At 42.7% G+C, this 26,714-nt stretch overlaps 1 protein-coding gene across 1 annotated transcript in view; it reads left to right on the top strand.

Annotated features, from left to right (window-relative positions):
* The first annotated feature begins 1,278 nt into the window (after positions 1 to 1,278).
* The window catches only part of LOC139471578 (sodium- and chloride-dependent neutral and basic amino acid transporter B(0+)-like), a 48,396-nt gene continuing 22,960 nt past the window's right edge, over positions 1,279 to 26,714 (top strand). Inside the window, exon 1 of the mRNA XM_071253956.1 lies at positions 1,279 to 1,434. Coding sequence (XP_071110057.1) covers positions 1,279 to 1,434 — 156 coding nt within the window. The remainder of the gene's footprint in view (positions 1,435 to 26,714) is intronic.

The following is a 26,714-nucleotide window of genomic DNA, read 5'->3' as shown; positions in this document are numbered from 1 at the left end:
TTGGGTTTCAACGCCACTTTGAAACGTTTTTTGGTTATGTCAACTGATCTTGGATTCGAACTGTTGGGTTGGGTTTTTAACGCCGCTTTTAACAGTATTCCATTTATATCTCGGCGTGTCAACTTAATGTGGGAGGAAAGCCCAGACGTTTACCACTTCAGTGAAACCAACGAGCACGGGTATGGTGCTGACAAACCTAGAAACATAATCGGGGCGAACCGGGATTCGAACCCACAATCATAGGTTTCTGGCGTGCCCAAGGGACGCAACTCTGCAAAGCGAATCGCGGCGCCTTAGACGACTGGGCCACCCGTGCCCCCGAACTGTTAAAGGGTTCCTTTTTGCGATGTAGCAATAGACACGTGATATTTGATATATTACGCTACTTTATCCAGCATTTTAAGTAAAAGCGTCCGGATATAGTAATACCCCGATTATCTTATGATGGGGAAGGTATAACGTCACTTGTACAAGACTTTCTAATACGTCCGGAAGGGGCGATCAGTTCAAATTGGGTGAAATGGCGACTAACGGTATATCACTTCTTTCAGTGGCATTTAGAAGTTGGAGTGATGAAGTAAGACGAGTTCTATGGATGAACAACTTCTTTATTACAATTAGTGCGACGTTTCAGTGTAGATCCTAACACCTTTATCAAGCAATAGATGTTACTTGATAAAGGTGTTAGGATCTACACCGAAACGTCGCGCTAATTGTAATAAAGAAGTTGTTCATCCATAGAACTCGTCTTACTTTAACGGTATATCACTTTCATTTTGAGGCGAATAATTTTGAATTTACGAATTGACGTTTCATGCATGTGTAACGGACGTAAACGTCGAAAACAAAAAGAATCTTGTTCTCCTTATGTAGACTCCTCCAATACACTATTGTCAATACGAATTACCCTTTTTACTTACCAGTCTATCGTTTGTACTTGGTTATTCAGCGTCAAGATAAAAGACTGTATCATATAATGAGTAGGTTTCTCGGCAGGATAAAGCCAACGGATAAAAACGATATCCGTTGGGGTCATATGCGGATAGAGATGCAAATATCAAAGGCCAAGGCTTGCTAAATACAATGTTTATTCCTAATGCAGGATATTTACCATCCCCAAACACACTCGCGTAATAACCTAAATATACCAGTACGTAACTGCTTTACAAATTATTCTCCTTTGAAAGGCACAATTCGCACATTCTGTCATGTGGTACGACGGTGCCCAAGGCAACGTCAAGTAAATATGTATGTCATGCGTGAAAGGCAGATCTCCGGATGATGTCAATTACTGAATACGCCCGGCCTTGCAAGACCATTAAGAACGCACGGTTTGGACTCGTTCAGTCGGGCTGTGACAAAGACAGGGTCATGGCGAATACAAAGGGATCTTACGATCTTTGGGGGAAATCAGGGGGCGATACGATAAAAAGAGTGAGTATTTTTATTATGATGGTCACTATTAGTTATATTGGACATAATATATGGTCGTTACTGTTCACCCCAACGTGGGATTGTTTTCAAACTTCTCATACATTCCGTTGAAGGCTGAGCTTTGAAAACTTTTAAACTTTCACCCAGTAAACAGGTGAGCAGAATCAGAAATGTGCTTTTCTGGATGAATGATTGCCATCTTTACAACTTTTACCTGAAAATATCTTCAGTTGTTTTGTACGTATTTGTCTTTGTTTATGGACTGTTTAACCGCCATAACATATACACAAATTTTAACAGTCTCTTGACTTGGTTACTGAGAGTTAGTTACGTCTTCATGTAAAAGAACTAGATCACCAATAAGCGAACTGGTTTGATGCCTAACCTGAAACCATGCTTGTTGCATAAACGTCCTCTGGCATATAGTTATCATTGCAACTAATTTATGCAATTTGCATGGTGACAACCAAGTTGCATTTCCAGCATGACCATCACCATGTAACGATTGCACACACCGAAACGTACACATCAACATATTCAAATGTTGTCTCCTTCTCACAATCTGCAGGTAATATATTCAAGCATGAATAAACATCATGGTTCGTCTTTATATAACGTCACTCATGCTTGTAGGGATCATTTCCTTTCATTAGAGTGTGGCCACGGTTTTCTTAAACACATTTGGTTCCCACAGCTCAACTCTTACCCCTCGAGGACGCTGACAGCGTAATGACATAACATGGAGTTGTGTGTACCTCTTAAAAGAGGCTGTCACGATTCAACGATGAAACGCGATATTCATGCTCCCGTTTTTTTACGCGATATTTCTTTTCTCGTATCGACAGTTACAGTACATTTTCATTTCAACATATCTAAAGTTAGGTTATCAATTATTATATTTTATATCTTCTTTTTCTTCTTCTTCTTCTTCTTATTATTATTATTGTTGTTGTTGTTGTTGTTGTTGTTGTTGTTGTTGTTGTTGTTGCAGGGTATATGATGTATTGGCAGTATGAGCATAGATGAGGGATGGATGTAGTGGGAATATCTTTTGTGGCATACATCTGTATTGTGATATATTTTGTGATGTATTTTCTGTGGCAAATCCTTGGATCCTTCACATAAATCGTCTGGATCTCAAACACTGCATACACTCAATAGCCTCATATAGCGAGGTTATTGAAAATTACACATGTTTTTTTACTGGACTAATCACCTCCATATAACGTAGTTACTATTCATACCCACAATCGATGTCCTAGTTCATTCAGATGAACTTAGATTTGTTTTACAAAATATATTAATAAAGGCATGTGATGTAATCTGATCTCCTTTGTGACATATATTGTATTCGAATAAACCATAATAATAATAATAATTATGATAAACCATAACAATATGAAATCGATAGACTAATTACATTCATTATAAAACGGTTACCTCGAACTTTTGTACATGTCGAAGTCAACCTAATACATCTATTGACATGTATTGATGCAAATCGTCCTTCCTCGAAACCCTGAATAAGTTTCAATTTATTCTTCGACCGTAAATGTTAATTTATGTACATGTATAAAATTGAATCACCTACAACCTACAGATCATAAGCAATATGTTATGTTTTGTTTTAAATTGTATATATACAAATATATATCAATGATTCAGATACTTAATTAATTTCTTTTTACGACTGTTTTAGTTGTATATTAAAACCTAAATACTTGTATCTTTATACTAAAAAGGGGTAACAAAGTATGACCAAACGGTATTGAAACAATAAGTTTGAAATAATCCTCTATAGTCCACTATATAGATCCTAAGAACTATATTAGTTAGTTGGTTGGTTTGTTGCTTAACGCCGCACTCAGCAATATTCCAGCTTTATGACGGCGGTCTGTAAATAATCGATTCTGGATCAGACAATCCAGTGATTGATATCATGAGCATCGATCCACGCAATTGGGATCGAGGACATGCATCAACCAAGTCAGCGAGTCTGACCACCCGCTCCCGTTAGTCGCCTCTTACGACAAGTATGGGTTGCTGAAGACCTATTCTACCCCGGATCTCCACGGGCCAAGAAGAACTATATTAACATCATATAAATATGTATTTATTGAACATAACACCGTGCTGCGTGGTATTCTTTGTACATGATGTATGCTTCCACAAACACCTGTTACCAATGATTGAAATTCGGAATATAATCGTAATCCGAAATAGACAAGAATCATGGAATTGAAACGTGATGGATGGAATGTGCTGGTATTGACCTAGATACGATAATGAGTGTACTGGTGGGTGTGTCAGCTCCCGGGGGAGCCCAGGAAATAACACACCTCCTTAGCCATTGTGGTCTTGTTGATTCATCCAAGGTAAGACGCTCCCACATCTTCTCATCCTGTTTGTCTGCATCTTCACTTCATCGACCCTTTCAATTCACGCTGCCCTTGCGTGGTCGGGTAGCCTAGTGGTTAAAGCGTTCGCTCGTCACGCCGAAGACCCGGGTTCGATACCCGACATGGGTACAGTGTGTGAAGCCAATTTAGGGTGTCCCCCGCCGTGATATTGCTGGAATATTGCTAAATGCGGCGTAAAACCATACTCACTCACTCACTCACTCCAGCTGCCCCTTTGTAGCGTCCCTTGCTCACTGTAATATGACAAATAGTTTCTCAGTGAGCGTACCTTCGTGTCCACCATATCTTTTAAATACGATTAGAATGACAACGCCATACATTGTGTATGATACTTATCATGTTTCATGATTCGTAAATATAAATCGTCAATATCAGTTTTGTTTGTATGTTGTTTAACGCCGCAATCAGCAATATTCCAGGTATATGACGGTGGTCTGTAAATAATCGATTCTGGACCAGACAATCCAGTGATTGACATCATGAGCATCGATCCACGCAATTGGGATCGATGACATGTATCAATCAAGTCAGCGAGCCTGACCACCCGATCCCGTCAGTCGCCTTTTACGACAAGCATAGTCGCCTTTTACGGCAAGCATGGGTTGCTGAAGACCTATTCTACCCCGGATCTTCACGGTCAACATCAGTGAATAACCAGTCTCGATTATTCGTTGGGCGCAAAATGCAAAAAAAAAGCGGCGTCGCGTCCTCCGGTAATGACAGGTCTCTTCCGACACGTATTTGGAATATGTTTTGTCTTTCTCAAATACCCCACAGCAAACTATCCCCATACATCACCCAAGAGTCAGGGTCTAGTGTGATGTATCGTTTTCCTTTGGCAACAAGGAAACACAGACGCCACACCCCATCATTACCTTATCATGATCTCACTCCATATATCGTGGGAAGACATTGACAGAGACAAACCTAGATCCACGTGACCTCACGTTGTTTCATGTGCCGTTACACCAGTATAATCTTTTAGCTCAGGTGTATAAATAGGGGTTACTGGTCTCGACCAGTTGTACATATACGAGTTACTGGTGTCGACCAGTTGTATATATACGGGTTACTAGTGTCGACCAGTTGTATATATACGGGTTACTGGTGTCGACCAGTTGTATATATACAGGTTACTGGTGTCGACCAGTTGTATATATACGGGTTACTGGTGTCGACCAGTTGTATATATACGGTTACTGGTGTCGACCAGTTGTATATATACGGTAACTGGTGTCGACCAGTTGTATATATACGAGTTACTGGTGTCGACCAGTTGTAAATATACGGTTACTGGTGTCGACCAGGTGTATAAATACGAGTTACTGGTGTCGACCAGTTGTATATATACAGGTTACTGGTGTCGACCAGGTGTATAAATACGAGTTACTGGTGTCGACCAGTTTAATATATACAGGTTACTGGTGTCGACCAGGTGTATAAATACGAGTTACTGGTGTCGACCAGTTGTATATATACAGGTTACTGGTGTCGACCAGGTGTATATATACAGGTTACTGGTGTCGACCAGGTGTATATATACAGGTTACTGGTGTCGACCAGGTGTATAAATACAGGTTACTGGTGTCGACCAGGTGTATATATACGGGTCACTGGTCTCTGCCAGGTGTATAAATATGTACCCAAGGGCCTGATCCCGGCCTAGGGTGCGTGACTAATATCCATATAGACCCATTTTAACCTTTATAACCTTTGTTTACGCCCGACCAGCAACCACTTAAAGTGAGGTGATGTACACCAGATATGTACCCTTTAGGAGAACTGAAGCCAGTCTAGGTTCTGGCATGCTACCCCGCCCCGACCAAATGTATTCATGTTATGACGTCATTTGAACTTACACCGCTTCACATTCTGTATTTTTATGACCGTGCAAACCGGTAAATCTCTCTCTTTGTGGCAGCTCCAATGCTTATTGTTACTATATGTTAGGGCGGTGCTGTAGCCATTTGCTCGTTCCCTTCTGTTGAGCAACAGAAGATATAAGTTCATGATGGTCCAATATCTATTTGTGTAATCCATTTCATGTCTGGATGGGTTACCATGATATTGTGCTTTAATCAACCTCAAAATAATGTTTGGGTAAAGGTATGCCGTAAAACAAAAACACCGTTGTGTCGAACGTTGATGTGTCGAACTTAAGGTTGTCTCGAAGTAAACGCTTGGTCCCTGAGTATTCCTTATTTCTGTATCTCATTTGGTTGTGTCGATCGCGAACCTCGGATATCTCGACGTATTTTAGTTGCCCCCCCTTCGAATTCGACTTCGACACAACGGTGTTTGATGTAGATAGAAAACACAGTAAAAACAAACACCATGAGAGGGTCAGTTGAGTGTGGCACATGTTTGTACGGAAGCGCGACCGTATTAGTCCGCAGGGCAATATTTGATACAGGTATTTTTATGACCTGTATAGAACAGCATTGACTATAGGAGCTGCTTCGCCCATACCAGAGAGGCTGTTTCGAGATATTGGTGGCCATTCGGGACAAGCAAAGTTCTTTGGAGGTTACGGAATGGGACGATTTGGGACGGACGTGGCGTTGTGGTGTTATGACATGTATGACACTGTGTTGTGGTTGTGCCTGTCCGGCCTAACCTGCGTCAGGCAGGAGGGGGCCAGGGCGCAACGCTAAGCCCGCAGTTGTTCATGTTAAGCTGGTCCACTGCAGGCGTTTTAAGTGTTTGGCTAATTGTGCCTATTTGTCGTTTCAATTGTGTATGATACGGTCGCGCTGGGGTGCGTGGAGTTCTTTTACTCTCTTTGTACGCGTGTATAAAATGGGAATGGGGATGTTCGAGTGCTTTACAAGTGAGTTGGATCGACAGTCACAATTACTGTGTCAATAGAAGTTCAAATGCAAACATATCGTGTTGAAGTGGGCTACTGAACGAATACCTACATGTGCTTAGAGAATTAGGGGCAGCTGTCGTGCCCAAAATAAGTTTGAATGTTCAGACTGTAACTTCCCTTTTTTGGGGGGGGAGAGGAGGGGGGGACTTGGGGGGTTGAAATACCTTGGTGGCAATATTAATTATATTTTAGGATTAACTATTGATTCTAACTGTCTGAGGGGCGGTCGGGTAGCCTAGTGGTTAAAGCGTTAGCTCGTCACGGCGAAGACCCAGGTTCGATTCCCGACATGGGTACAATGTGTGAAGCCCATTTCTGGTGTCCTCCACCGTGATATTGCTGGAATATTGCTAAAAGCGGCGTAAAACCATACTCTAACTGTCTGAAATACTGATTTTTACTATATATGTGCTTATTTCTGGTATATTGACCTGCACCAAAGATGATTTTTAGTTCTGTCTTGGACCAAAAGTGGTGTTTACTTCTTGTCCACTCACCCGGACCAAATATGATTTTTATTCCTGGTTTACTGACCTGCACTAAAGACGATGTTTACTGCTGGTGTACTGACCTGAACCAAAGATGGTGGTTACTTCTACCTGGACCAAATAACGTGTTTACTTGCGGACCAAAGAACCAAAGAACGTGTTTACTCCCATCCTATTTATAGAGTCATAAGGGGCGGTCGGGTGGCCTAGTGGTTAAAGGGTTCGCTCGTCACGCCGAAGACCCGGGTTCGATTCCCGACATGGGTACAATGTGTGAAGCCCATTTCTGGTGTCCCCCGCCGTGATATTGCTGGAATACTGCTTAAAGCGGCGTACAACCATACTCACTCACTATAGAGTCATAAGATCCGGTTTATAACTCATACTCATCTTGACGCAATCAAATAACCGGTTCATTTGGTATTATATTCATCATCAGTGATGAACGTTACTGCGTTTACTGAACGATACTTGACAAACTTTGCAGTGAATGGCACGTGTGAACTATGGTCATTTGATCTGCAGGGTTGCGTCCCTTAGCTTTTCCAGGATCTGACATTTATTGGTTCTAATCCTGGATTCACTCTGCATGGTTTGTCTTCAGGGTGCCACCGTGCTTAAAACAGGGGCTTTCACCAAGGGGTTAACGTGTATGGCGCTCCAGGTTTCATTGACACCGCCAGATAATTGAAAGAGTGTCAAACACATTTGTGACCAACTCGTGTTATTCCGGGACAAGCCGAATAGCGACTCGTGCCCCTATCATGGCCATTTTTGTGACCGGGTTTCGTCTTAGCGCAAACGGGCATACCTAAAACAATTGTCAACTCGTTGCGTAATGGTTCACATATATTTCCCCATATATTATACATATTAGAGATGCAATTTAAAGCACATGGGGACATGCGGAATTATACAGTATGATTGAACACATGTAACTGTGTGTTGGGTATATTTTTAGATACAAGACATACGTAAAATCAAAAATTATTTCTGAGGGATTATTTGAAGAAGAACTTGAAACCATACGCGCATTCTGATTGGTTTGTCGTATTTTCGCACATAACATTCATCGATAGGGGGACGAGTCTTACGAGGTTATGGAAAGGGACCAGTGGTGACGAATGTGTCAAACAATATGACTCACGACATCTGCGGCGCGCACAAAGGACACGACGAGAGAGACTTGCTGGTATGCTTGCAACGCATCCTGCGGTGCATGTACATACTTGATTGTGGTTACTTTATCGAGCATAAAGATTGTCCAATGAATAATATTATACATAAATTAACATGGCTGTCGTAAAGATTCAGAGGGACACAAAGACTTGCCACAAGTGTGTATGACAAGAGGGATGACTACAACTTTCCCTGCAGCTCAGATTTTGACGTCTATTTTCACAACTTTTGAGGTACAATCTAACATGCTCTTTCTCATAGATTTCAAAGAGTGTCGGTTTTTTATCAGAGTTATAAAATTCAAGGCCGCAGTAAAGCGTTCAAACGTTTTATAGTGGAGATGTGAAGGACATTTCCAAATTTTAGGCATCAGTAATAAAGCTGAGGTGAATAATTGCATTATTAGGTGGATAAATTACTTGACTTTCACGTGCCTGTGACGGGTGCCAACGGTGGGACAGGATACGCTCACCTTTTCGCGAACACCTGGTATCATCACTATTTGATAGTGATTCATAAACACATGCTCATGATGTAGTCCATCTTCCCAAGGCAAGGGAGTTAACTGACTAAAAAAGTCCAGTTAGCACCCTTGCCGAACTAGGCTGGTATTATGGAGTTACATTTTGGCTGGACTAACGAGTCTATGCATAGTCCAATCAAAATCGTGCATCGAAATTGAAACCCGGTCAGTAAACGGTCGTGCAGATTTCGGTCGATTGCAGGATTTGCAAAGCATGTGCACCGCCAACTCGTTGTCAACAGATATTTTCCAAATCTTTTCACGTTTTTAATTGAGGTGCTCACGCATTGCGTGATGTAAGACCCGTTGTATCACAATATAGATCTTGATTATCGATCAGATCGTCTTGACTTGGCGCCACTGTTTTGTTTCAAGCAAATGCAATTGATAGGAGAGGTGGAATCCAATTGGTCTAAAGGAGAGGCTCAGAAAGGCATAACTTGTAATAGCCCTTGGTGGCGCTACGACAGAGCCAAGGAATTCCAGCCAAGTTCGGCAAGGGTGGAAACTGGACTTTTAAAGTCAGTTAACTCTCTTGCCTCGGGAGGGAAGATGGATGTAGTCGGAATCGTACAATGAAGTCTGCGGTTATAAGATATTTCTTTAAGTTATTTGAATATGCAAAGGGTTTTGTCGCTTTTATTATATATTTACGTGAACGAAGTGCGTGACGATATCCGAATGTCTACCAAAGTGGTAAACGTCCCAGGCCTCCATCACTAGTAACTGAAACACTGATACAAGCGTAGTTAAACTCAACTCGGTCACTCGTTGTTGTCTGTAGTGTTGGTTCTGACTAAGTGAGTGAGTGAGTATGGTTTAACGCCTCTTTTAGCAACATTCCAGCAATATCGCGGCGGGGGACACCAGAAATGGGCTTCACATATGTACCCATGTCGGGAATCGAACCCGGGTCTTGGGCGTGACGAGCGAACGCTTTAACCACTAGCCTTCCCCACCGCCCCTGGTTCTGACTAAGAGCTATGCTTGTCGTAAGAAACGACTAACGCGATCGGGTGGTCAGACTCGCTGACTTGGTTGACACATGTCATAGTATCCCAAATGCGTTGATCGATGCTCATGATATCACTGGGTTGGAGTGCGGCATTAAACAATAAACAAACAAACAAACAAACAATATGACTGAGAGCAACCCTAAATGCATGTATCTAATGTTTGTAAGAACTAACTAAAATTAGAAATAGTGGCCACTCATTCACCCACGCAAACTCACTCACTCACCCACTCAAACTCGATCACTCACCCACTCAAACTCACTCACCGCAGGAAAGGATAAAGCATAAATACGTCGGAGGGACATTCCTTCCAATGAAACACATACATGCATCAGCTTATGACGGAGACATCATCCATCACTTGAAGTAGCGCCTGTGTTAATGTGACGCTAGCCGAAGGCTATGCTTAAAATGATTCACATTCTGAGCAGTTTAATTCGGGACGGTATGTACGAATTGTGCTTAGTGTAATAACAAAAACAGTGAGATTGTTTTCTGTTTTAAAGTCATAGTTAATGACATCCTCATTCGTAATCGTACGTGCTTAATCAGGAGTGTCCTTCTTTGTTGTATTATTTAATTGCAAAACATAAAAATACTGCCGGTGTTGGCAATCGTGATATTGGTTTGTTTGTTTGTTTGTTTGTTGTTTAATGTCGTACTCAGCAATATTCCAGCTATATGACGGCGGTCTGTATATAATCGACTCTGGCAATCCAATCCAGTGACTGACATCATGAGCATCGATCCACGCAACTGGGATACGATGACATGCATCAAACAAGTCAGCGAGACTGACCACCCGATCGCTTCTTTCGACAAGCATAGTCGCCTTTTACGGCAAGCAAGGGTTGCTGAAGACCTATAATTCTACCCCGGATCTTCACGGGGTTTCGTTATATGGGATTGTCATTGAAGTTGACAATAGATACCAAACAATCCTAATCCTTCGAACAAGCAATAAAGTTGCTAAATGTGTTTTCAAAATGAACAAATTACAGTGAAGTTCGATATCTGCGCTTCACAATTTGTCACCAATAGCAACCAAATATAATGAATACTTTTTTTCTTTTCTTTTCTTTTTTGGTCGGGGGGGGTGGGAGAGAGAGTCGGTCGGGTAGCCTAGTGGTTAAAGCGTTCGCTCGTCACGCCGGAGAACAGGGTTCGATTCCCGACATGGGTACAATGTGTGAAGCCCATTTCTGGTGTCCCCCGCCGTGATATTGCTGGAATATTGCAAAAAGCGGCGTAAAACCATACTCACTCATTCACTCACTAATGAATACTTGTCTTCCTGACAACATCCACCTTTACTGTAAATACATGTAGGAATGTCTAAAGCTATACACACTTTACCATGTGGTTAAGTTTAGAATTATTAATGACGTACTTTTCAAAATAAAATGTATGTCGCATTTGCTGGTGCAGTTGTGTAACGGTTAACATGTGACAATAAGCATAAGAGCTGAAATATCGATTGTTGAAACAGCATCACTTGTATATACTATTGAATATCGATTAGCAATGTTTGATGTTGGTGAAGCAGCATGACGTTATATTTCTCTATTATTGAGAACATGGCGTCACTCGTTGATAAGGTGGGGGGCACGGGTGGCCCAGACGTCTAAGGCGCCGCGATTCGCTGTGCAGAGTTGCGTCCCTTGGGCACGCCAGAAACCTATGATTGTGGGTTCGAATCCCAGTTCGTTCCAATTATGTTTCTAGGTTTGTCAGCACCATACCCGTGCTCGTGGGTTTCACCGAAGTGGTAAACGTCTGAGACCTGCATCATTTCGGGCTTTCCTCCCACATTAAGCTGACACGCCGCGATATAACTGGAATACTGTTAAAAGCGGCGTTAAACCCAACTCACTCACTCACTCACGTTGATAAGGTTACGTCATATACACTATGACGTGACATTAGTGATACATGTTAATAGCGCAGAATGAGTATACTCAACTAATCATATACTCCTTCTTCAACCGTCAGTGTATGATAAGCTCCCGGACAAAAGAAAGCATAAACTTGAAAGTTGGATTTGACCAATTAATTATCAAACCGTTACTGAAAACAATCGCCAAAAACACTGCAAACATAAGGTCTAAAACACAACTATGACACCCGTATGAAATACATCAACATCGAATGAACATTTCTTGTTTGTTTCATTTTTAGCCACCATCGAACATGGGTGTATACTTTCTTTTGTCCGGTAGTGTATATAAAAGTAGCTGACCTATATATAACGTCGTAAAGAAAAGCCACAGAAAAACCGACATATTAATTTTCTCAGCACAGTATTTTATAGCGTCCATACCCGTCGTGGTACACGGATTGTTGGGATATGAAAACAACAACTGAGTCATGGGCCTCACCCTGGTCAGGTCAGAGGTCAACGGTCGTTGCAAGAGCATAAGTTCGGCAACTGTCATTGTAAGGGCAAGAAGGGTTTGAGAAGGGGTGTAAGAAGTCACTCGGATATCGTTACGCACATTGTTCACGTAAATTTCAAATAAAAACGACAAAACATTTTGCATAATCATAACCATTGTACAATTCCGACAGTATCATGAGCATGTGTTTATGAATAACCAATTAGTGACCCCGTGAAGATTCCGGGTTAGAATAGACCTTCAGCAAACAACGCTTTCCGTAAAAGGCGACTATGCTTGTCGTAAGAGGCGACTAACGGGATCGGGTGTCAGTCTCGCTGACTTGGTTGATGCATGTTATCGTATCCCAATTACGTGGATCGATGCTCATGATATCAATCACTGGATTGTCTGGTCCAGACTCGATTATTTACAGACCGCCGTCAAACAACAAACAAACAAACAAACAAATAACAAAAACCTATTTATGATGATGGCACTTGTTCGCGGGAGGAGAGCGTAACCTGCCCGACCGGTGGCACCCGTCACAAACACAAACAAAGGCGAAACGTACTATTGTGGTATTTGGCAGTTGGGCTACTTCACAAGTAATGACCTATTAACACTGTAGCGTGCCTTGTTCGCTTGGAGTAGGTATTGCTATTAACAGGGCGATCGGCAAGATCCGCAAGGACGATACGTCAAGACCCCCCGCGTCGGTCATGTCACCGTTACGAGATGTTTTGTGTCACGTTGTTGTACTGGCTGGACCTGACCACAAGGTCACACTGGACATCTCCACGCACGGGACAGTCCGGCTTATCGTGTATGTGTCAATGACCCTTGTGTGTAACGGGGGAGGGGTGGGTCACGTACATGTATGAATGAACAAGATGCATGTCATTATATTGTTGAACATGGCTAATGTTCCTCCAGTTAAACCAGACATGTTACATGGTGAATGCTTTTCAACCAGGCATCAGTAAAATATTATTCTGGATAAGGTTCATTTTTTCCCTCTTAAAACGTTTTTAAATTTCAGTTTTAATAATATTACACTTTAATGATGGCAGTAAAGATAAAACAAATCAAATGTCCTTCTTGATCATGTGGAACAATATGTTTTCAGTGTTAAAAAGCCATTTTAAAAAATATTAACATTACTCTTATATCGCATACATTCAAATCAACCAGGCAAAATAAACTCAACAGTGATCCTATCGTGCTTGATGGTGTTACTTGTGTAGAACAGTAACTAGAGAACCCATTAGCTTTCGTCATTTTAGTTATTAATTATGATTCTCCAGTGTTTCGTTAAATATCTTACAACGGTAATCAATAAAGCCCAAACGACACTGAAATTTTACATTGCAGCCACATTAAAATGATTCTGGAAATAATGCTGAACAATACAGATATTAAACTGCACAACAGAGGCAATAATGTCACAATTTGTAATGACATTGTTAGAACAACACCCTTTTTATGACAAACACGGTTTTAGCACCAAACATTTTGCTTAAATGACAAACATCGTACGCGTTGCAACAACACCCTTTATATGATAAACACGGTTTTAGCACCAAACATTTTACTTAAATGAGAAACATCGTTGTAACAACACCCTTTTTTATGACCAACACGGTAATAGCACCACGCATTTTGATAACAAAAATCTTAATAACAACACCATTTTTCATCACAACATAATTATAACTCCACTCTTTTTATGACAAGCAAGGTTATTGCACCTCCAATTGTATTTTATAAGAAAGGATAGATTTTAAATAATTGAAGCACAAGTATAAAACTCCAGTATTGTGAATTAAACACTATGAATGGGGTAGTTGGTTTTAACGCAGCTTTTAACAGTATTCCAGTTATATCACGGCGTGTCAGCTTAATGTGGTAGTTAATCCCGATGTGATGCAGATCTCTGACTGGCCACTGTGAAACCCGCAACCACGCGAATGGTGCTGACAAACCTAGAAACACAACCAGGGCGAATCTGGGATTCGAACTTGCGATCATAGACTATCGGCACGCAACTTTAAGGGACGCAACTCTGCACTGCTTCGCCTCAGACGACTGGGCCAACGGTGCCTCCATATATAGCCTGAAATAGACACAGATGTTCAATAATATATAAATCAGTGAGTGAGTGAGTGAGTGAGTGAGAGAGTAAGGTTTTACGCCGCTTTCAGCAATATTCCAGCAATGTCACAGCGGGGGACACCAGAAATTGGCTTCACACATTGTACTCATGTCGAGAATTATATAAATCAACCTAAATCTGGTTTTATTCTATCTTGTTGATATGTAAACGTGCTATGACTCTTGAAGTGAAGATGCTACCAAAATAATCACTTTCGAATAATCAAAGTGAGTGAGTTTGGGGAGAGGGGAAGTGGGTGAAAATTCTAAATTCTTACCTTCATTGGTACTGGTTCAATTCAAGGATGGCGGCCCTCGAGGTAAACTGATAATGTTTATGTTTTAATAATGTAAAAAAGTTAATTAAGGTATAAGGGTGAGGTGAAATGGGGTTTACGTCGCGTTCAAGATTATAGCACGCACGTGTGTGTGGGGTGGTGGGGGGGGGTGGGGTGGTGGGGGGGGGTGGGGGGGGGGGTGGTGTCTTGTACTAGTCAAGACAAATGCCGATCGCAAACTGAGATACCATGCCGCAGTTTAACATGAATACCCCACTCAGACACAGTATACTGACTTCGAGCCGACCAGTCCTTGTTTTAGCGCCTTAATGCCGAGCGCCTGACAGGGTAACAACAAGCACCATCTTTTAACGTCATTTGGTATGACGCGGCCTGGGATCGAACCGGGCAGAGGCTCAACCACGAGGCCACAGAGGCGGTCTAAGCACAAGGGTATAAACAAATGATTAAATAGCTCATGACGGGACACAAAAGTTGTTACATGGCGTCCAAGTTCAGAATAGATCCGTTATAGGGTCAGAACACAACTTGAAAGCATCAACGTAAACAAACAAACAAGTCCAGTCAAAGTGGCCTACAAATACTCAAAGCAACACCATTTATTTAAACAACGTCGTTAATCGCATCTGGTACACACGTTTGAACGTTCATTGTTTGGTTAAGGATAGACGGTTACAGGGCTTAAGGCGTGTGTACTCACGTCATTGTACAGTCATCAGTTGGCCTATTCCCGTCAGTTCACTATTGTGGTCTAGTTAATGTGTTCTTTTATTTAATCGGAAACGTCAACATTTCTCGTCTAAAATTGTGCCATTGTAAGAATAAATATAGTTTGCTGTTCACATTTAAATTAGCCTGTGTCACATCTTGCAAGGCGTGTTTTTTTCCCTCTTTGAAAATTATCCAAAACGTATTGTTCAACGGTTCAAAAAATATTATAACAAAAACTGCAATCATTATGGGTTTTTTTTCCCTTTTCGCGAAAACCTAGGTCCACTTGCACAAAGCGATCTTAGCGCTAGGACAATCGTAACCCTTTGTTAAAGTATGGGAGTTACGATCATCTTAGCGCTAAGATCGCTTTGTGCAAGTGGGCCCTGGTGTCATCAATGATTTTCAGTGATCCATTCATATCATTTTCACCGCTATCCTGCCTTCTGTTTCGACGAATAATCGAGACTGGTTATTCTCAGGCTTTGACGTTTTATATTTAAGGGCATTTAATGATAATAATGTCAATTAACCATATGCCCATTTTAAAATTTAGTTTTATCTATTTATGTGTGTTGGACGCAACGGTATGTACACCTTCTGTAGATCTGAAAGGTAAATACATTATTAAAAAAACATGATTTTTGTACCTTGTTCATACGGCTCAGTAGGGAAGTGATATTACAAATACGAGAGATTAAAACAAACAATACGGTAACAGGATCTCCTGCGTTGGTCATGACTCACGTTGTTTACTTCAACCACTTCACATTCTGCATTTTTATGGCTTGAAATAACAGTAAAACTCACTTTATGTGACATCTTAAATGCTCATTGGTACAGCATGTAAGAGCGGTAGGGTAGCCCAGTGGTTAAAGCGTTCGCTCGTCACACCGAAGACCCGGTTCTATTCCACCTTTGAGACGATGTTTGAAGTCGATTGGTGTGCCAGAAAAGTGTTTCAAGCTGTGAAAAACAATATCCATTAACTCACCCACTTGGCGAAACCTGGTTTCGGCTGTTACACACAAAAAAGATTATGTTTTTATGTGTTTGGTTCAAGTGAAAGATAAACGGTTCGAACCAATACAAACCAGTGATAAAAGAGACGCTACAATACGTATGGCTACCGCTCATCGTTGAAAATAGCATGGTGACGTCTCGATAAGTAACTATGTGATTTCCAGCTGGTTTCTGTCAAAACCGGACTCAAGCGGCGTGGAGACGAGCTGCGATATCTCTATCGAGTCTGCTTCACAATGAAGGCCATATTGTAAGATGGGGTGAAATGAGGTTTAACGTTGCGTTCAATTGCACTTGTATAGTGACGCGCATGCGCTTGTGTGTCTTCTTGTACTAGTCCCAAGATAATGCCGGTTTTGTTATGCCGCGATTTAACACGAATACCCCACTCAGACACAGTATACTGATTCCGAGCCGACCAGTCCTTGTTTTAGCCCCTTAATGCAGAGCGCCAGGCGGGGGTAGCAACAAGCACCATGTTTTAACGGCTTTTGGTTTGACGCTGCCTGGGATCGAACCCCGGCCCTTTCGCTCTCCGGGCGGACGCTCTACCACTAGACCACGGAGGCGGTCCATTTGGCACGGATAGTATGTCTCGTGTTATGCGATTAATATATAAAAGCGCAGGGAATCTCAAGAACTGCAATGTGGACCATTAGACATGTGGTGTTTCAAAAAGTTTACGACAATAACACAGCGACAACCTCTTGTATTTTAATGGGTTTGTTTTATGTGTTTACCCAGACTTAGGTACGCCATTTATACGTAATGTGTGGTGGTTTCCAAGCAAATCGAATGAGAACAAATACTTCAAATAAAACACAGTTACCCGAATGACTGGTTTACGTGACTCTCGTCGTCAAAAGAAAGTGCCAATAAAAAGCAAGCAAATAATTCAAAACGCACACGCTCCTTGAACAATGTTTGTGTGGTTGGTTGGGTGTTTGCTGTTTAACGCCGCACTCAGCAATATTCCAGGCGGTCTGTAAATAATCGAGTCTGGACCAGACAATCCAGTGACTGACATCATGAGCATCGATCCACGCAATCGGGATACGAGACATGTATCAACACTTTTCCCATTTCTATCCCTCACCGTGATGTTTTAGGGGGCACGGGTGGCTCAAGCTCCAAGGCGCCGCGATTCGCTGTGCAGAGTTGCGTCCCTTCTTCACGCCAGAAACCTATGATTTTGGGTTCGAATCCCGGTTCGCCCCGATTATGTTTCTAGGTTTTATCAGCACCATACCCTTGCTCGTGGGTTTCACCGAAGTGGTAAACGTCAGAGATCTGCATCACTTCGGGCTTTCCTCCCACATTAAGCTCACACGCCGTGATATAACTGGAATACTGATAAAACCGGTGTTAAACCAAACTCACTCACTCACTAATTCTTCACCCAGACATGCTAATGTGGACGATTTGAGTGGAACACATATCAGCTGGATTAACGAGGCGTAAATGTATACCTTGAACATACTTAAACCCAACTCACTCACTGATGTTGCTGAAAAATTGCTAAAAGCGTCGTAAAACCATACTCACTCACACACTCAAAACAATATCAGCTGTATCAATGCGTTGAAACGATCTGGTTTAGATCTGAGTCCGTTGTATTTCACAGCAGTGGTGGCTTGGGGTCAGACCACCCGATCCCGTTACGACAAGCATAGTCGCTTTTTACGGCAAGCATGGGTTGCTGAAGACCTATTCAACCCCGGATCTTCACGGGTCTTGCGACAATGAGATACTGGGGACATATTCTGATCTGGAATATACAATTTATTAGAATAATTTGAAACATTTGAGAAGGTACATGTTATTAATACAATCTGACGATATAAAGTTTGTGACAACCATCATACAGTCTATGTTTTTCATTTTGATAATTAATGAACTTTAATTTTTCTACAGCTTCTACGTAAATAGTCTAGGAGGACAAGTCCTATATCACCCATAGTTGTTAGCCATACAAATTGCTTGTTATTGAACACGTCGTTCAAAGCCACATCCACTCGTATCAGACAGACCTGTTCCTATGTAACAGGTTATACAGCAGCCCACGGTGTTCCGATAATACTCTACTGAAACCTACAAACTGCAACAAGTGTTAAACGTTATGGGATTCTAGTATCTCCACGCTATGTTGGGGTGACCCCGTTGTGCTTTCACTCGATCCTGTTTAGATAATCAACAAGTCTCTAATGACTGTGAGATAAGTAACCGCCCAAGGCAAGATGTTTGTCCAGCCATGACAATGTGAGTCACGGGGACCAGAATATGTTTCAGAGCAAGTGTATGTGTAAGGAATATGTATTATTCATAAGCAAGCGTTGTAAAAGAATGTTTGGAGTCATCTATCCTCGCGTTGTGTTTTCGAGCCACGATGAAGTATTTCTTATGACATGTCTAATAACAATCGCACCATACCAAATTAAAGCCTTACCTTTGAGAACATTTATTTCTGTTTACAATTTGAAAGTCAAATGGTGTTGTCAATTCAATCGTGATAATGCCTTGCCAAGCGGGACGAGTCAGTCAGGCGCCATCTTGTTACCGTCACCTGATTTCAAGCCCTTTCATGACAGGCAAAATAAAAATAGATTTACTGCACGGTCAGTCACGTGACATCACAGACAGGGCGTCTTTTCTATACCTTTCAAAAGACATTGCAGCACTCAGCAATATGACGGTGGTCTGTAAATAATCGAGTCTAGACGAGACAATCCAGTGATCGACACCATGAGCATCGATTGGGATACGAAAGTTACCTACTGAGACGGTTTAACCTCATTGTGTAGACAGCTTGCTGGGGATAACAGAAATGGGGCCATGCGAAGTGACATGTCTGTGAGTCGATCCAAACCCTCTCTACCTAACTCACCACCCACCACTTATTGACACATTGTACATGCTTTAACTTCAGGGGGCGGTCGGGTAGCCTAGTGGTTAAAGCGTTAGCTCGTCACGCCGAAGACCCGGGTTCGATTCCCGACATGGGTACAATGTGTGAAGCCCATTTCTGGTGTCCCCTGCCGTGATATTGCCGGAATATTGCTAAAGATGGCGTAAAACCATACTCACTCACTCACTTAACTTCAGAAATGAGGGAAATTGATAACATTTGAGTGATCACGGATCAGTGACATACTGCCTTCAACTGGAGACTTCCATCACTGCACTGTCATTCAGAATAGCTAATGCTTTAGCGAATGTTGCGTTTGTTATGCTAGATAAGATAACACTGGACATTGGTAACATTGGATAAGGTAACATTCGGATTTAGAGAGCAGGCTAGCAGGGTCCCAACGGAGAAAATTATGTGATACAATATTGCTAAATGTATATTATAAGAAGTATTTTTCACTTAAGAACCTATGAGACTCATGAAAGCGAGTAAATTCCAAATAAACAAAAACATATTTTATAAATATACATTGAATACATTAGAGCACCAGATGTGCTATACTTGGATGCAAATGCAAAGTTAGGTTGCTCTACGAAGCAATGATTGACACAATGTATTACAATTTGACATAAGAGTGGGAAATTAAAAGATGCATATTTCCAATATCACAATAAAAGGACAAAACGACCAAGATAGGGTTAAGGTAACTTTACAGGTGAAAAGCTTCCTGCGATTATACATGGAACATACACCCGTGAAGATCCGGCGGAGAATACGTCTTCAGCAACCCATGCTTGCCGTAAAAGGCGACTATGCTTGTCGTAAGAGGCGTCTAACGGGATGGGGTGGTCAGGCTCGCTGACTTGGTTGATGCATGTCATCGTATCCAAATTGCGTAGATCGATGCTGATGATATCAATCACTGGATTGTGTGGTCCAGACTCGATTATTTACAGACCGCCATAAAGCTGACACGCCGTGATATAACTGGAATACTGTTAAAAGCGGCGTTAAACCCAACTCACACACTCCCTTACTCACTCGTGATTGCCACATTGACATTATTCAGAGTTTACCAAGAACGGTCATTTCAATTCTTTGTTTAATGAAGAGAGACAAACAGCTATTGCACAACTCATATACACTTGTACACCTGGTATCTGAAGGCCAAACCCTACATCCTTCTGTGTGCGCGGCTATGCCAGTGTATCCCATTAATGCATATTGTGATTTGGCAGCTATCGTTTGATAATTGTGTTCTAAATAAATATCATTATCCATTACATTAGTCAAATGGTAGACTGAGTTAAGTTTTAGAAGACCCGATCACCGATGAAGCTTCAGAATCTATAAATGTTTTTTATGTATGACTCAAACACCTTCATATAGCGCGACACGCATGCCATCGCCCGCGAAAAGCATAACAATCCGGCTTAGCAGACACAATTTAAAAGCACAAAACCGAAATTGACGGTTACAGAGTTAAATCAATCGGTGTATAAAGTCACTTTTAAAGCACGTGGTCAGGGACTCGCCTTATGTGGGCGCGAAATGAAAAGAACTGGCAGAGCGTGCAGAACTGCCCTGGTTAACATGGGCCCTGGATAGTAAACATCTCAGCGGTCACCGTGCTGAAAAAAAACGGGTTTCTTTTTGTGTTACCAAGGCGGTGGGGCCGGGTATTGTTGCTGCTGGTTGTTGGAAAGTGTCTGCGTCGTTTTGTAGTTGAAAAATGAAGGTAAATCATTTCATGCATTTTTTATTAATGTTTTCCTATATTCCTGCACGCATAGACTTGAAAACTGTAAAATGGCCGGAATGTTGAACTTGAATATGGCATAGATCATTGATAGGTTTCATTATTGATTCATTTAATCGTGATACTAGTAATGTGCAAGCGGATTCAGTATTTTGGAAACGAAATAGAGGATGCACTTAATTATGATATAGAGCGATTTTTTTTTGTAAAATTGTGGAAAATGAAGAGGCGGTTGGTTGCGCACCCTTGTACCAATTTTCTGGATCCGCTTTTGTTGATAATTTTTATTATAGATAGAAATGTTTACAGGTCTTTATTATCTATTTACAAGTGCCTGTATATTATCATGAATGTATTATTATTGTATATTATTAGCAGAATATGCCTTTAGCTTCTCACCACAAATGCAGTAGGTTTGTGTGAGACTTTATACAATGAAACTTCATTAACTCAAAGAAAGGCGACTATGTTTGTCGTAAAAGGCGACTAACGGGATCGGGTGGTCAGACTCGCTGACTTGGTTGATGCATGTCATCGATCCCAATTGCGTAGATCAATGCTCATATTGTCAATCACTGTATTATCTGGTCCAGACTCGATTATTATTTACAGACCACCGTCATACAGCTGGAATATTGCTGAGTGCGGAGTTAAACAACAAACAAACAAACCAAATAAAATGTCGCTTTGAGACGATTTACGGCCCAGAACAATCTGTATCGGTACTATGTTTAACCTTTGATATGGACAGTACGCTTGTCACGAACTGCGGATAAGACGAACTACTCTGAATTTTGTTAACGAGGTGCCACTGAACTTACATTGCTACCCTTCTATTTCGATCACAAACTGCTCTTTGAATTCGTGTTCAATATGACAGCAATAATTATCATTAACTATGTTTTTACCAACAATGTCATTTTTCCTGAGAGTTTAAAAATATAAAACGTCAGCACAAGAGAATAACTAGTCTCAATCATCAACCGAAACAGATTCCATTGCGCGCGAAAGGTAGTTAAAACAGGAGTCTTAGAATCTTATAATGAACTTGACAAAGGGGAGGTAATCTATAGGTCAAGGCGTTGGTTCACCACTCCTAAAACTGTGTTCGATTCCCCACCTTGGAACAATATGATGTCCCCGACTTGCTTGAACATTACTCACTCATTCGTGAAGATCTGTATCGCCCGAAAGAATCTGAAATATGTTTAAACACTATATCGCCCTTGTTCCTTTCTCGGTCGTTGCAAGATATGAGTTGTGAAGGTGACAATACAATTTGGGCGCGGTTAATGAGTGGTGGGTTGTACTGGAATATCGGTCCATATATTTTATTACTTTGCCACTGTAGTGAAACATAACAACGATCCCGGGCACACACTCTCAAGATGGCATACGTGTATGGATGTCCTCAATAGCTCATTTCCGTACGCTCGACAAGATGGCAATAAAAGCGACACAAACCTTTCTATAACCATAAGAAATCTCTTGTAAAGCGGAGTTCATTGTCAGACTACATTGGGAGCGACCCAGAGATGGGAAGAGGGGTTGGTGTGGGAGTGACCAGAGATGGGAAGAGGGGTTGGTGTGGGAGTGACCAGAGATGGGAAGAGGGGTTGGGGTGGGAGTGACCAGAGATGGGAAGAGGGGTTGGTGTGGGAGTGACCAGAAATGGGAAGAGGGGTTGGGGTGGGAGTGACCAGAGATGGGAAGAGGGGTTGGTGTGGGAGTGACCAGTGATGGGAAGAGGGGTTGGTGTGGGAGTGACCAGAGATGGGAAGAGGGGTTGGGGTGGGAGTGACCCAGAGATGGGAAGAGGGGTTGGTGTGGGAGTGACCAGAGATGGGAAGAGGGGTTGGTGTGGGAGTGACCAGAGATGGGAAGAGGGGTTGGGGTGGGAGTGACCAGAGATGGGAAGAGGGGTTGGGGTGGGAGTGACCCAGAGATGGGAAGAGGGGTTGGTGTGGGAGTGACCAGAGATGGGAAGAGGGGTTGGTGTGGGAGTGACCAGAGATGGGAAGAGGGGTGGGGGTGGGAGTGACCAGAGATGGGAAGAGGGGTGGGGGTGGGAGTGACCAGAGATGGGAAGAGAGATGGAGGTGGGAGTGACCAGAGATGGGAAGAGAGATGGAGGTGGGAGTGACCAGAGATGGGAAGAGGGGTGGGGGTGGGAGTGACCAGAGATGGGAAGAGAGATGGAGGTGGGAGTGACCAGAGATGGGAAGAGAGATGGAGGTGGGAGTGACCAGAGATGGGAAGAGGGGTGGGGGTGGGAGTGACCAGAGATGGGAAGAGAGATGGAGGTGGGAGTGACCAGAGATGGGAAGAGGGGTGGGGGTGGGAGCGACCAAAAGATGGGAAGAGAGATGGAGGTGGGAGTGACAGAGATGGGGGAGAGAGGTGGAGGTGGGAGCGACCCAGAGATGGGGGAGAGAGGTGGGGGTGGGAGCGACCCAGAGATGGGGAGAGAGGTGGGGGTGGGAGCGACCCAGAGATGGGAAGAGGGGTGGGGGTGGGAGTGACCAGAGATGGGAAGAGAGATGGAGGTGGGAGTGACAGAGATGGGGGAGAGAGGTGGAGGTGGGAGCGACCCAGAGATGGGGGAGAGAGGTGGGGGTGGGAGCGACCCAGAGATGGGAAGAGAGGTGGGGGTGGGAGCGACCCAGAGATGGGAAGAGGGGTGGGGGTGGGAGTGACCAGAGATGGGAAGAGAGATGGAGGTGGGAGTGACAGAGATGGGGGAGAGAGGTGGAGGTGGGAGCGACCAAAAGATGGGAAGAGAGGTGGGGGTGGGAGTGACAGAGATGGGGGAGAGAGGTGGAGGTGGGAGCGACCCAGAGATGGGGGAGAGAGGTGGGGGTGGGAGCGACCCAGAGATGGGGAGAGAGGTGGGGGTGGGAGTGACACAGAGATGGGGGAGAGAGGTGGGGGTGGGAGTGACACAGAGATGGGGGTGGGGGTGGGAACGACCTAGAGATGCGGGGAGGGATGGGGATGGGAGCGATCCAGAGATGATGTTAGGAAAATCACTAACATTTCTTCTCTATATAAGTGCAAACATAATTGTCATTATTATACCTGTAAACCTGTAAGTTTATTAAGTACGGTTTTACAATAAAATGCGGAATATAAATTATCATAAAGCATAGTAAACATACGTCATGTATCGTTGACCTCAACCGATGGGCGTTGGGGAATCTCCGGCGATTTGGAGTACTGCACTCAAACGGCACAGCTAATAACACGTTTGTCACAGCAAATACGCCATTTGTATGTGTAGCATACATGTAGGACGTGAGTGTTCCCTGGGATCCCCTACACTAAATCAGAGGTCAAACGTAACGTCGCTGTCGATACTTTAAGCGTACAGGCGTTAATCTGGAACGTCAATGAAACGTATCAGTGACCGTGAGTTTAAAAATGAACCGTCGACCAGTGTGTTGTTAACAAGTAAAACGAAGATGTTCCCATGAGATCGCTTACACAAATCACAACGTCACGGTTGGGGGGACTCGAGAAATGGCTGCGGTGTTAGGGAACAAACAGCACTACATTTATATGCAAACACTTGGTGTCATCATTGATTGTCAGTGACCATCCATGTACTTTTTATATCCTTTTGCGCCCATGTAAATCTGTTAATGTAGATACTCGAGTATATTTACATACTGTAGCTCTTGGAAACGTGGGGAGCGCGGGTGGCCCAGTCGTCTAAGGCGCCGCGATTCGCTGTGCAGAGTTGCGTCCCTTGGGCACGCCAGAAACCTATGATTGTGGGTTCGAATCCCGGTTCGCCCCGAATACGTTTCTAGGTTTGTCAGCACCATACCCGTGCTCGTGGGTTTCACCGAAGTGGTAAACGTCTGAGACTTGCATCACTTCAGGCTTTCCTCCCACATTAAGCTGACACGCCGCGATATAACTGTAATACTGTTAAAAGCGGCGTTAAACCCAGCTCACTCACTCATGGAGACGTGATGTGTCTGTTGTTCCCGGGTTAGGAAAGGCCCCCATCCCTGTATTACTGTGGATTAAATGAGTTCCGGTGATCAGGATCTGTGACTTGGTATTTCTTTGTGCCCCAAAGGCATGAATGAATCTTCCAAAAGTTCCTCACGATGTTATCATTCAGAGATTATTTAAAAGACGAGGTAGGATAAGGGCGCTTATTTGCTTACTGGAAATTTCCAATTTTAAAGTTTCGGAATTTTTTTAATAATGGTTTGAAGTATATCAGACATTATTGACAACAAAATTGTTGTACGTATATTTGTTACGCTTCAAGTAAATACGTGTGGCTAAAATACAAGAAAAACCCTACAACTGTAAGTCCGCGACCATATGTTTGTATTGTGTTTATGAACACCCCAAAAGAAAGTCAGCTTGAGTCAAAGACTTGCTCGTGTTCAAATATTAAACAAATGCTTCCTGAAAAATATTTGGCCTTTCGACACAGCTTAGCCCTACGTGTACATTACACGTTGCTTTAAGTCCAAGGATGCATGTTTTGAAATGAACAAAGTCTAGTTTTCATTTATGTTTTTGTTTGTTTGTTGTTTAACGCCGTACTCGGCAATATTCGAGCTACATGACAGCGGTCTGTAAATAATCGAATCTGGACCTCCTAATCCAGTGATTGACATCATGAGCATCGATCCAGCCAATTTGGATACGATGACATGCATCAGCCAAGTCAGCGAGCCAGACCACCCGATCCCGTTAGTCGCTGTGGGTTCGAATCCTCCCACATTAAGCTGACACGCCGCGATATAACTGGAATACTGTTAAAAGCGGCGTTAAACCAAACTCACTCATTTACTCTTACGACAAGCATAGTCGCTTTGGTTGCTGAGCCTGGGTTGCTGAAGACCTATTCTACCCCTGATCTTCACTGGTCTCCTCTTATCACTGCATCCCGACTCGACCCCTACTAGGAGAAATGAATAACAATGGTTAATGATAATTTTCATGCAGATAGAAAGTTTGACAACTAGTTACATCCCTGGAAAGGGCCGGTATGATAAAAATGACTTACACACGCATTGTATAATGAAAGAGCTAATAACTTTTCGTGCCTTCAAAATCCGTCAACAGTTCAAAACCAAACCTCTTCACGCACAGCACAAAGTGGGCCCCGAAATTAAACGGCTCCAGCCCTTGCTAAATACAAAACACTACAATGGGTCAATTGCTAAACAGAGACTACGAAACTAAACCAAAATAAACAGAAATTTGCATAGATCACGGAAGCATCGCACTTAGGACGCCAGCCAGGAACGGGCACAGGAATTAATGGTATGTCTGTCTTAACGACTCGTCAAACTAACCACGACTCGACAAACACATGCTCGTCACTGTAGGGATTGTCCGCGAGGTTTGTCCCCAGTCTGACACAGACCACTCACAGTCGCTGACAGCTGTGTGACAGTCACTATGAGACAGAAGATGGCGATGGTATGTTATCAAATCTTTTTGTTATGAATATATTTTTCAATCAGTCATTCATATTTTACTACGGAGGCCTTTCAGGGCCATATATTTATTTATTTATTT

Source organism: Haliotis cracherodii, unplaced genomic scaffold (genome assembly GCF_022045235.1).
Source record: "Haliotis cracherodii isolate W230 unplaced genomic scaffold, xgHalCrac1.p SCAF_23, whole genome shotgun sequence".
NCBI lineage: Eukaryota > Metazoa > Mollusca > Gastropoda > Lepetellida > Haliotidae > Haliotis > Haliotis cracherodii.
This window is presented reverse-complemented; position numbering and strand designations above follow the sequence as displayed.